At 49.3% G+C, this 12,960-nt stretch overlaps 1 protein-coding gene across 1 annotated transcript in view; it reads left to right on the forward strand.

Annotated features, from left to right (window-relative positions):
• The first annotated feature begins 1,144 nt into the window (after window positions 1-1,144).
• Window positions 1,145-12,960, forward strand: part of WDR62 (WD repeat domain 62) — a 41,493-nt gene continuing 29,677 nt past the window's right edge. The window contains exons 1-8 of the mRNA XM_081118425.1: window positions 1,145-1,308; window positions 3,553-3,644; window positions 4,555-4,617; window positions 8,523-8,580; window positions 8,815-8,985; window positions 9,835-9,972; window positions 10,391-10,573; window positions 11,469-11,629. Of these exons, the coding sequence (XP_080974551.1) occupies window positions 1,171-1,308; window positions 3,553-3,644; window positions 4,555-4,617; window positions 8,523-8,580; window positions 8,815-8,985; window positions 9,835-9,972; window positions 10,391-10,573; window positions 11,469-11,629 (1,004 nt within the window). The 5' untranslated portion in view covers window positions 1,145-1,170. The remainder of the gene's footprint in view (window positions 1,309-3,552; window positions 3,645-4,554; window positions 4,618-8,522; window positions 8,581-8,814; window positions 8,986-9,834; window positions 9,973-10,390; window positions 10,574-11,468; window positions 11,630-12,960) is intronic.

The following is a 12,960-nucleotide window of genomic DNA, read 5'->3' on the forward strand; positions in this document are numbered from 1 at the left end:
GAAAAGAAAAGGTAAGGATGACTCTAAGGTTTCTGCCTTAAGAACAGGAAGGATGGAGTAAGCTATTAACTAAGATAGAAAGGTTGTGGAAGGCTTTGGGCAGACGAGATCAGGAGCTCGGTTTCGGATGTTTTGAGTTGGAGGTGTCTGAAATCCGTGGATTTGGTGCGTGGGCAGTTGTCGGCCCTTACAGAGCCGGGAACCACCTCACTTCTCTCTGCAGAGCCCCCCTTCTCCCTCACCCCCGCTCTCTACCTGTAGTGAATCGTCTACACACATCTACAACCTTCGTAAGTGCAGCGCCTGCTGGTGAAGGGCTGCGAACACCGTTTCTTCCCGCCGCTAACCTACTTCAGGACTGCGAGCAGGACCGGGGGCGGACCGAGGCATTCACGTTCGGGCCCCGCCCCTGCGCTCACTTGAAGAACCTTACAGGGCAGTTGTCTGGAGCATTTCGGAGCCAGCAGGACTTGGGCATGGCTGTCCAGCCCGAAGTTTCTCCTGGTCGGCAGCCGCCCTTGGGCGGTGGCTCGGAGCCGCCGAATCCCGTCCCGCCCGCGCGCTCTCTGACCCCACGTGAGGATGCCGAGGTGCCTCCTCACGTGCCTCGGGAGGGACGAGTGCGCCTGCGTACTACCCGCCCATCCGGGTCACCACAGTTACACCCCGGGGTCACGTAGTGAATGGGAGAAAGCGAGTGCGTCTGGTCCCAGTCACCCGGATTTATTCACAAGCTCGGGTAGAGGTGGAGTCTCAGCGTTTCTGAGCCTGCGCCCACTCGTCAGTCTGTTTGGGCTCCACCCTAGCTTACATCCGAGAGACTGCCACTGCGTGGTTAGTGGCCCTGGGGCGGCAGCAAAAAGCGAGATGAGGCGGCTTTGGTATTGGCCACGTAGAAGTTAAAAACCAGTGTGTTTCAGCGAATGATGAAAACGCAGACTACATAAAATGCGTCACCAAGATTGATCCTAGCGTTGGCTCCACCCCGCCACCACTCCACCCCGCCTCTTAGCCCTCATTGGTCAAGAGCTCCCCCCGGCAACCCTGAGATTGGCCAGACCAGCGGGGACCGCATCCAATGGGGGGCGGCGCCGGCTTTCCCGCGGCGGTTCGTTATTCGAGAGGGCCGTGGCGGCTGCGGCAGTTGAGTGTAACGGCTCCGGTGCGACCATGGCGGCCTTGGGGCCCGGAGGCTACGGGCGGAACGATGCGCGGAGGAGCCAGTCCTCCCCGCCCCCCGCTCCAGCGCTCTGTCTCCGCCGGCGGACGCGACTCCCGGCGGCCCCCGAGGACACAGTGCAGAACCGGGTGAGGAGCTGCCGGCCTTGTTCTCCCCAGGTCCTTCCCTTAGACCTTTGGCCGCGCCTGTCAGCTCCCGGCTTTTGGCTCCCTGGCCCCGTCGGGTCTCCAAGCCCCGCCCCTTTAGTCAAGGCTCCTCCCACTTTACATCTCCTCTTCTCTGGGGTACTGCCCGTAGTTCCTAGCCCACCTCTGAAAACCCGGCCCCACCCTCAGCCCTTGGAGCATTCCTGGGTTCCTCCAGGTCCCCGCCTTCCTCCCTGCGTGTTCCTTCCGTCTTTAGACGTCTCTCTGGACCCTTCCACTTGTGTTGACCTCGCCCGGGCTGAGTTTTTAGGGTCTCTAGTCCTCCCTGCCCCAACTCTCCCTCAGCTCTACCCCGCCTTCTCTTTCCTTCTCTCTTACCAAGGTGGGGTTCTTGGGCCATATCGCCACCCAGAGTGATGGAGAGCATGTGAGTCATTGTAAAATCTCAGCAGCGCTGCTTGCGGGGAGGCTTACAGAAGTCCCGAGACACAGAAACAAAGATGATTTTATAGTATGTAGAGGGAATTCCATTAGCACAGCAGCAATTTTCAAAATTGTTCTCCCAACTTTCTGAGCCACAAAGTAATGTTTTTATAAAACGGAGATAACAATAACCGTACCATGGAGTGGCAGGGAGATGAAATAAAATTGGGAATATGACCTGCTTGGCACAGAGTCCAGGTAAAGGATGGATACAGGGTAGCTTCTTGTGGATTCCTGCTGCACTCTGATTGTATCACCGACTCCTGGCTGCAAGGCCCCAGGCCCCTATCCACCTCTCTGCTGGTGCCCCCTCATCCTCACTCTTAAAAAGATTCAGTCTCACTGCCCTGCTGTCTGTTTTCCTGAGGCACCAAGCTTTTCCCCGCTTCCTAGCCTTTGTTTGGTGAGTCCTCTGTCTGGGCTGTTTGCCACAATCTACTTGGCTGGCTCCTTATCCCTCAAGTCTCTGCAGGAATATTCCTATCCTAGAGGCCTTCTTGAACCCCAGCCTAAAGCCAGTACCCACCTTCATCTCTCACCTAGCTCCCTATACTTTATAGCCTTTATCTTGTAGGTTTCTGAAAGTGTCTTGCCCGCTCTGAACTTTCTATAATGTAGAAGAATAACTGGCAATTTCAGAGAGGCGGTGTAGCCAGGTGGGTAAGAGCACAGCTTCTTGGACCCAGACTGCCTGGGCGTAAACCTTAAAATCTTCTTCCTGTTATGAACTCTTGTGTGCCTCAATTTCCCCCTCTGTAAAATGAGGATAATAGTATAAATATTCGCTTATAGGGTATTTGTGAGGATTAAGTGAGCTCACATATCTTAAGCACTTAGAACAACACCTGGCACATTGCAATTACTTTGTTATTGTGAGCTGCTGTTGTTATGATTATGTATTTTGGGTAACTTGATGTCATTTATTTTTCTTGTTTGGTGATGCAGAGTCCACCTGGCTTGCAAAAGACCTAGTCTGAGATGATTAGTTATACTAATGCCCAGTACTGCTGATTGATAGATTTTAAAAAAACACACATGAGTGCCACTGCCTGGTTGCCTGGGCTAAAGTCCTGGCACTGCTCCTTTTTGGATGCGCAACCCCTCTGGGTCTCTGTTTCCTCATCTGTAAGATGGAGATGATGTGGAGTGACCAAAGCACAGGGTTATTAAGAACATTAAATGTGAATACAGTCATAGATATTCAAACACTGCCTGGCTCCAGGTAAATGCTCAGTAAATGTTAGCTATTATTGTTTTATATTTGCCTTTCATTTCTAAGACCAGGGACTTGCTCGAGAATGTTTTACTTTATAATAGTTAGAAACTACTCTATTCAAAATATGAAAATACCACAGTTTTATGAATCTGTACTCTAAGTAGTTCGATCAACCATGATGGGGACTGGTCCATTTTTCTTTATTACTCTTATCATCATCTGATATCTATTTTGCATATTTTTCCTGTTCATTTTCTTGGAATATCCTCCATTCCATCATCACCAGAATGTGAGCTCTGGAAGGGCAGGGATTTTTGTGTGTTTTCCTCACCATGCTATGCCTTTCACCTGGCCCTGTGTATTTGTCAAAGGAGTGTTGAGGAAAACAAGTGTTAGCTGCTGGTAGGTGACTATAGAAGCTCAGTGAGTGTGTTGATTATAATAGGAACAGAATGGGTAGCTGAGGTGACTATGCCACATGGGACCTGCTGGGGCAGGTGCTTTTGACTTGGGTCTTTTCCCTGCAGGTGTCACTGGAGAAGGTGCTTGGCATCACAGCCCAGAACAGCAGTGGCCTCACCTGTGACCCCAGCACAGGCCATGTGGCCTACTTAGCAGGGTGAGTGAGTGGATGGGCCTCGGTTTTCCGTCTGTACAATGCAGATAATGCTGCCTACCTCTGAGGGCTGTGGAGAGGATACCATGGGCCCATCTGTATCTAGAACAGTACCTGGCATGTAGTGAGAACTATGAAAGCCTTACTGTGACTGCAGGTGGGAGGTGGCAGCGATTATGGGAAAGACAGGTCATTAAACCCCAACCATTAGACAATCTGGACTTGTGTCCCAGCTCCACCATGTGCCCCTCTCTGAGCCTCTGCTTCTATGATTATAAAACAGAAATAGTGATACCCTCCTCTTGGATAGTTGAGACCTGAAGGACATTCTTCAACTGTTTATTCCACAAATACTGATCTAGCCTGACACTGTTCTAGGCACCAAAGGGAACCTCCCTTCCCCCCCTCGCAGGACAGGACACGCAGACCCATGATCATTCCTGATGAACAGTATCTGTTATCAAGTCTTAGGGGAGTAAGCAGTCCAGGACAGAGAACAAGGGCGGGCTCTTGAATCTGACAGGTACAGATTCACTTCCCCACTGTGTCCCAGATCTACTGGGTAGCCCTGGGCAAAGGACTTCACCTCTCTGGGCTTCAATTTCCTCCTCTATAAAATGGCACTAAGATTCCTGACCTTACCTGGCCCTTGTAAGGATTTAAAGAGATGGTAAACACAAGTCTTTATTAGCCCAGGGCTTGGCAGGATAGTAATCATAGAGGAAGTGTTGGTTTCTATTTAAGAATGTATTAATATAATGTGAAGAGCCCTAGAATTCTCAGCATAGACATCTGGAGGAGGAGGTGAACAGCGAGAGAATCTTTATGTGTGGGCTCTCTTCTGTTGTGAACAGAATATCCCTGAATTCCAATACTCCCCTCAGTTTGAACACATTTTCTTTTTTCTTCCCAGCTGTGTGGTGGTGATTTTGGACCCCAAGGAGAACAAACAGCAGCACATTCTTAACACCGCCAGGTAGGCTAAGGCCAGGCATGGGTAGGGGTGGAACGGTAGAAATGCTTATGGTTAGGTGACTCACGCATTCATTCACCTATAAGTTCAGTAATATTCACGAAGTGTCTGCTCTGTGTTAGGTACTGTCCCAGGTGCTAGGAACACAATAGTGAACAAAAGAGACGAGAATCTCTGCTCTCTGTAGAGCTGACAGCTACAGACTAAAGCCAATTGGCTAGCAAGCCCACTGTGACCATTGCTATGGGGTAATGATGAGGGATGTGTTAGGACAGGTTTATAGGCAGAGAGTAGGGGAAAAGCTATATTAGAGACCTCTGGAAAGGCCTCCCTGAGGCCAAGACCTGAGGGAGTGAGGGGGTGACCCATGTGATGGTGAGGGGAGAGCATTTCAGGGAGAGGGAACAGCAAGGGCAAAGGCCTGGCAGTGGCTAAGAATCTTGGGTTCTTTGAGGAGCAGCCAAGGATCCATGTGCCTGGAATAGAGGAGTGAGTGTGGGGGAGATGAGGCTGAAACAGGCAAAAGCCACATCACATGGACCTTAGGGAAGGGGTTGGACACTGATTGCAAAGAGAAGCCACTGGGGCCTTTATAGGCTAGGGATATGCTTTCCACACCCTGACCTTCCAGCACCCTCTACATCCCTTCTCTGTTTTACTTTTCTCCACAAAATGTACTCCTTTCTCATATGCTATCAAATTTTCTCATTGATGATATTCACTGTCTCCCTTCCATGGTGTGAGCTCTCTGAGGGCAGAGACTTTCTCGTAGTGAATTTCTATGTTGCTTTCACCTAGAGCAGTATCTAGCACATTGATGACACTTATTATTTCATGAATGAATGGATGTGATTTAGAAAGATCCTCCAGCTTCCAGTTTATTGGGGAAGGCCCTTGGCCCTGAGTTGGCCCAAGTGGGTGTTCAGGGGCTCCCTGGGGTTGATTGATCACTGCGTCATCCAGCAGATGGTATGGAAAGGGTCCACTCTCAACCACTGATGCGTCTGTCTTAGGAGGTGGTGTGGCCAGTGTCGAGGTTTTCACTCTGGATGTATTTCAGAGTCACCTGACCCCTGGGCCTCACTCCCAGAGGACTAATCATTGGTCTTGAGTGAGGCCTGGGTATTGGCAACTTTAAAATACTTTATATGAAAATTATTTTATTATTATTTTTTGTTGTTGTTAATCCTCATCCGAGGATATTTTTTCCATTGATTTTTAGAAAGAGGGGGGAAGAAACATCAATGTGAGAGAGACACATCAATTGGTTTCCTCCTACACACACCCCAACTGGAGTCAGGGATCAAACCTGCAACCTAGGTACATGCCCTTGACCGGAAATCAAACCCCTGACCCTCCTGAGTGATGCTCTAACCACTTAGCACACCAGCCAGGGCTAAAATAATTTTAGACATATTAAGAATAGTACAAAGAGTGTGTGTATACCTTTTACCTCTATTCCCCAAATGTTAACATTTTACCACATTTGCTTTATCATTCTCTCTCTATGTACATATTAATTTTTTTCTGAATCATTTGAGAGTAAGTTGCAAACATGATGCCCCTGTATCTAAATACTTAGGCTTGTATTTCTTGGGGGGACAAAGAAATAACATGGTCCTTCAAAACCGCAATACATTCAACAATATCGGGAAATTAAAATTGGTACATCGCTACCATCTACTCATTCAAGTTTCACCATTTATCCTAAGAACGTTGTTTATAGCAAAAGGATTGTCCAGAATCATGCATTGCATATCATTATCTCTTCAATCTTAACTTTTGTGACCTTAACACTTTTGAGGCCAGGTACTTTGTGGAATGTGCCAACCTTTGGGTTTATTTGACATTTCCTCATACACAGATTCACGTCTGCACCTTTGGCAGGAACACCTCAGAAGGAATGCTGTGTGCTTCTCAGTGCATTCTGTTAGGAAGTTCATGATGTTGATCTCTCTCGTGGCTGATGGTGTTCACTTTGAGCCCTTGGTTAAGGTGGTGTCTGCCAGGCTTCTCCACTATGAAGCCTCTCTTTTTCCCTTTGTGATTAGTGAGTACCTTAGGGAGAGCTTCTCTGAACCTTTGCACATATTACCCTGTTTCTCACCAAGCTTTTACTCACTAGTCTTAGCGTGGCTTTGACATTTTTAAAAGGCTCCCCAGGGAATTCTGAGATGCAGCCAAGACTGAGAACCTTTGGCCTAGAGTCCAGAGCTCTGCCCTGTCTGGTTAGGTAACCTTGGGCAGGGGACTTCCCTGTGATGAAGTCTCCTCATCTCAAAACTGGCTAATGAGAGTCCTGATTTCATGGAATGTATATGAGGAATCAGTGTACTGATGCCCGTATAGCATTGGATAGAGGACTGGGCACAAGGTCAGGGCACATGACAGTCAGGAGTACCTACAAGCAATAGAAACCCCACAACAAGCATGGTTTAAACACAAGGCATGTTCTTCTTGCACATAAGTCTAGAGGTGGCCACCCAGTGGGCTGGTGGCTCTGAGCACTAAGGACTCCACTTCTGCTTTTCTGTTCCACCATGCTTATTGTGAGGCTTCCATTCTTGAAGTCACCACTTGACCCAAGATAGAGTTCTGGCTGTCATGTCCTTTTTTCAGAAGGGGAGCAAGTGGGGAGCAGGACAGAATTCCCTTTGAGAAGCTTTTCTGGAAATTACACAGAGCATGTCTCATTGGCCAGATTGTCATATAGCTGTACCTGTGTAGCTACAAGAGAGGTGAAGAAATGTACTCTAACTGGAGACATTGCCATTACAATTAAAACTGGTATTCTGTGAGTGAGGAGGGAGTGGTGAGGGGCTGTTAGGTAGGAAGTTCACCTTGCTTGCTGTAGGAGCAATGGGAACCATCAGAGGGTTGGGTTGATGATGAATTTTCTATAAAATTATCAAAGACTTACTCAGAGGCATTTACTTAGTTATTTGCATACTAGTTTACTCATGTGAAGGAGACAGTTACTAGACTGTTAAGGAACAGATGTAAAAACAGAATTAAAAAAAGAGGAGAGAGCCCTAGCTGGTTTTCTCAGTGGTTAGAGGATTGGCCTGCAGACTGAAGGGTCTTGGGTTCTATTCCTGGTCAAGGGCATGTACCTCAGTTGCAGGCTGGGGAATCTCTGGTCCCATGGGAGGCAACCAATCGATGTGTTTCTCTCTCTCTCCCCTCCCTTCCACTCTCTAAAAAAATCAATGGAAAAAATATACTGGGGTGAGGGTTAACAAAAAAATTAAAATAAATTTTAAAAAAATAAAGAGGAGAGAGAAAAAACAATACAGTCTTGGAACAGTGAAACTTGCTACCAAAAATGTGCAAACAAGTCTGGTCATTCAGTCTTTCTGCAGGCTATCTGGGAGTATCAGAGAGAACCATGTTTGTTGGTAAAAGGTTTTCCAGAACACCTTGAGTGATTAGCAGTGGAGCATATGCTGCGATGTCTCAGTGTGATTGTCTGCCAGAGTCCTCCCTGCAGCACCACCTCCATAGTTAGGCCAGATCTGTAGCATTTCCTACATCTGAATTTCTCAGGATTATAGGGCTGGTGGGGTCTTAGGAAACTCACTGTTGTAGAGGGAGAGAAGGAAGTTCCCCATTCACTGTCCACTCCATCTGGGTTTGGAGTTTTAGGAAGGAAGGGACCTTTGCTTTTACAGAACCCCATTTCCCTATGCTGCTGCCCCCTCCTAGCAGCAGGGGATGCAGGAATGCACTGTATGCTGTGCTGGGCACTCAGGCAGCACTGGCTCTGAGGGAGCTGCAGGTGCTCATGTCTCCTGGCCCCTTCCAGGTTTGGGATGAGGAGTGGGCAGTGTGCTGTGAGCACAGCCAGGCTGAGGTTCGGCTGCCCACCCTTAGTGGAACCAGTGATCAACCCCTTTCCTTGCCCTCAGGAAGTCTCTGAGCTCTCTGGCCTTCTCCCCTGATGGGAAGTACATAGTGACGGGGGAGGTGAGTTGTAATCATGATTGAGTAGGTGGGAGGTGTCTTGGGGCCATTCCTTTTGTCCCCACCAGGCCTGGGGAGTCGCTGGAATAGCTCCTTCCTGGGCCAGAAGAGCCTCATGGCAGATGGGGGAGGTGGCTTTGGGGCACACCCTGGGGCAATGCCATCTTCAGCCCTGCCAGCCCCTCTAGCCCTGCCTGGTATAGAACCCAGCAGTAGTAACAGCCCCATCTTCCATAGAACGGGCACAGGCCTACTGTGCGAATCTGGGATGTGGATGAGAAGAGTCAGGTGGCAGAGATGTTGGGCCACAAGTACGGCGTGGCCTGTGTGGCCTTCTCCCCAAATATGAAGCACATTGTGTCCATGGGCTACCAGCACGATATGGTACTCAACGTGTGGGACTGGAAGGTGAGCCAGCTGGTGGGTGTGCGGGCAGGCAGCCAGCCGCCGGAGCATCCGAGTCTCAGGCTTTGGAAGAACTAAATGAGATAACTTGGTAAAGTGCTCTTTCATTCAGCAAATATTTATTGAGCACCTGATCCCAGTTTTAGGCACTTATTGAAGGGCATATGAGAAGTTCTCAGCTAGTGGAATATATAATTATTTTTATATTAGCCAGCTGTAACCTTGACCAAGTGACTTACCGTCTCTGTGGGTCTGTTTCCTTATCTGTGAAATGGATATTATAGTACACACCTGGTTGAATTGTGAGAATTCATTGAGTTGATAAGGAGCACTGGACTGTGGAATAGCTGAGGGAGGACTGGAGTTGGCAAAAGTGGGTACCAAGTCCTGGTTCTGTTCATAACCTGCTCTGTGACCCTGAACACAGATATCCCCCTCTGCGCATGGCAGAGTGGGAGGAGAAGCACCTCCCTTAGAGCTATGGAGGGGATTCGTGACTTATCCTGTGAGTGCTCAGCAGGGCGCAGAGCGAGAGCCCTATCGATGGCAGCCCTGGTTGGTATCCTTTCCTCGCAGCTTGGCTGTCCTCAGCACCTTGTGCGGGCTGTAGAGCTTGGACTCTCAGGGAGAGCTCTGGAACTTATGCTCACGTGGGAACCTTTCCAAGCCTCAGCAGCCTCTGTGGTGGGAATGAGTGCCAAGCAGGTTCTCCCATAAAGTAGCTTCCTGGGGGTCCAAGGAAAAGAGACTCGGAGCAGGGGATAGTGAGGAGATGCGGGGCTGAGGGCAAAGGCTGAGGGCAGTACAGTGGGGTGGGTGCTGGCATGAACTTTTCTGTACCGATTCTTCCAGAAAGATGTGGTGGTGGCCTCCAACAAGGTATCATGCAGGGTCATCGCCCTCTCTTTCTCCGAGGACAGCAGCTATTTTGTTACTGTTGGTAACCGGCATGTTAGGTTCTGGTTCTTGGAAGTGTCCACTGAGGCAAAGGTGAGTTTTTGTCCCTGCAACCTCAGCCAGGCCCAGGGAGTGACTTTCAGGGACAGAATGGACTCGTTTCTACCTGAGATATGGGGGCAGTGGTCTCAGAGGCTGTCTAGCCTCTCAGGGGTCTGGCTTCTGCTTCTGGCCTGCTCTCCGGGTGCTGTCTGGCAGGCTCTGCTAGGAAATCTCCCTACCAAATTTGCTTCTTCCCCTGACTCTGGGGCCAGACCTTGTTCCTGAACTGCTGCCTTCCAACCACTCTGCCTGGAAGTGTGTTCTGGTTTTTCTTCCCTTCTCCACTTGAAGGAGTTTCTTAGGGTCCTCCTGTTTGTGTTGTTCCCCTGGTCATGAGAGAGCCATCATGACATTGTTGGGGGTCTAGGCTATGTGGACACTATCTCATTGTACCTTGTTATGCCTCCAGGTGACGGGGACAGTGCCCCTCATAGGGCGCTCAGGCATCTTGGGTGAGCTGCACAACAATGTCTTCTGTGGTGTGGCTTGTGGCCGGGGCCAGATGGCAGGCAATACCTTCTGTGTCTCCTACTCGGGCCTCCTCTGCCAGTTCAATGAGAAGAGGGTGCTGGAGAAGTGGATCAATCTGAAGGTACCCCACCTCTCTGCTGTCAATGGGGGAAACATTTCCCATGGCATGATCTCCTGGGACGCTCAGCAGTGTTTCTGCCTGGTGATTGATCACACCCGCTCTGGGTTTGACTTCAAGTTCTGCTTGTGTGACTCTGGTAGATGACTTTCCCTACCTGAGCCTCAGTTTCCTCATCTGTAAAAATGGCAATACTGCTGCCTCCCTCACAGAGTTGATAAGGAGTCACATGAGATAATATAGGTAAGGCATTCAGCACTGTGCCCGGTCCCCTGTAATTCGGTCAAGTTACAATTGCTTTCCTCACTGTTTGATTCAGAAGCTTTTGACAGAGAGATGTGTAGCCCCTGTGCAGTTGCAGTTGTCATAAATGACTCATCAATTAAGTCTCTGTGGATTTGTAAAAACTCCTCTAGTCTGTGCCCAGAGCTCTGGCATTTCCTGCCCCTCTGCCTACATCTGGCGGGCTAGACAGTCCTTCCTGTATACAGTAACTTTTTCCTATGCTGCTTTGTAGTCTAATCTCTATGAAGTTGTTTTTAAACAATAGGAAATAAACCGTAAGCCTAAAATTCAACTTTGTTACTGCAAGTGACCTCTCTGGAGTCATGGTCTGCTGAACAGATATTTCCCACCCACAGCTGAGTTCCTCTGTAGGTAGCAGTGACAACTCTGTCCCAGTCTGTACCTTTATCTACCTGCTGGCACATTTCCTTCAATAGTGCCCTTACACTACATCCTGATTTCAGAAAACCTTAACATTTACTAAGATGGGCTTCTTAGACCCAAGAAACTATAAGGCTTCTCTGGAGGCCCAAGTCTGTCCCATCAGTGCCCATGTCCCTGAACCGGGCCACACAAAGCACAAAGTCTACTTGAGTCCCCTTTGCCCCCACAGGTCTCTCTGTCTTCCTGCCTCTGTGTCAGCGAGGAACTCATCTTCTGCGGTTGCACAGATGGGATAGTTCGCATCTTCCAGGCCCACAACCTACACTACCTTGCCAACCTGCCCAAGCCGCACTACCTTGGGGTGGATGTGGCCCAGGGCCTGGAGCCCAGGTACTACCCAGCAGGGGGAGGGAGAGGGGCCCACCCAGAGTCTGTTGGTATGCATCCATGCTTCCAGATCCATCTACATGTGGGCCAGCCCTAGGTGGGAAGCAGGATACAGCTATAATGAGGCAGCAAAACTTCTGCCACTGTGAAGTCTTCAGTCTCGTGAGGGAGCTTGATGAGAAACAAGTACACAAATAAGATCATTTTAGATAGTCATTCATAAATGCTTTGGTGAAATAAAACAGGGACTCGGGAAAGAGACTGCCTGGGGGTTGGGGCTATATTTGAGTGGCCAGGGGAAGCTTCTCTAGTGAGAAAGAGCCAGCTGTGTGGAGAACTGGGTCCTGACAGCAGGTGGAAAGGCCTTAAGGGGACAGCACACTGGGCTTAGTATATTGCAGGAACACCTAGGGGCTGTGTGGCTGGAGCCTAGTGTGCCTGGCGGAGGAGAATGGTAGGAGACAGGTCTGAGTATTGATGAAAGCTGGGAGGAGGAGCTTATAGTCTATTCTGAGATCCTTGGGCAGCCACTGGGGATTTCAGGCATTGGCATTATGTGGTTAGGCCTTGAGCATTAGATCTCTCTGGCTGTCATGTCAAGAGTAGGTGGAAGGGCTGAGCTGTGACATATTTTCCTTTTGTTGTTATTTTGGGGGGGCAGGGAGCTACCTAACCAGGGATGCTGGGTACCTGGGGTGGCCTCTTTGTAGATATCTGGATACTACCTCCTGAGTGCCTTTTCTAATCGCCTGGAGGGGGCTTTTGGGTGTTTCAAAGTACAGAGAGGGTGGATCAGCAACCCACACACAGTGGTATGTTGTAACCAGGCCGCCCAGCTCTGCTAGCTTTTGCTTTGTGCTGTGTGGCCTCAGGCAGGTCACTGTATCAACCTGTGCTTCTGCAGTTTGTCTATAAAATATAGTACCTACCTATCGCAGAGGTTGTGGGGATTTGGTGTAGCTAAAGCTCTTGGCTCAGCACACAGTAGGTGCTCAGTAAACTGTAGCCTTTGTAGGGATGCCCCAGGCCAGGGGACGACAACTCTGCTCCCTTGTACAGAGATTTTTGGTCATGTGTTGATGGAGTCCATGAGAGAGAGGGCCTGAGGTATGTGCCCATTATCCTTCCATGAGAGAGGACAGAGCTTGGGTTGGGTGAAATGAGGGGAGAAAATTGTTAACAGTTGAAAATTCAAATATTCTCAGGGGCCAAGGGGAAGCGTTCACATTACAGCCTCTGTATTAGAAACAAAGCAAAGGAAGAGAGAGGAGGGAGAAGTAGAGTTGGAGTGGGAGAGATGGGCCACAGTGGCATTGACATGAGATAGCTCAAGT

The sequence above is a fragment of the Miniopterus schreibersii genome (assembly GCF_964146895.1).
Source record: "Miniopterus schreibersii genome assembly, chromosome: 18".
NCBI lineage: Eukaryota > Metazoa > Chordata > Mammalia > Chiroptera > Miniopteridae > Miniopterus > Miniopterus schreibersii.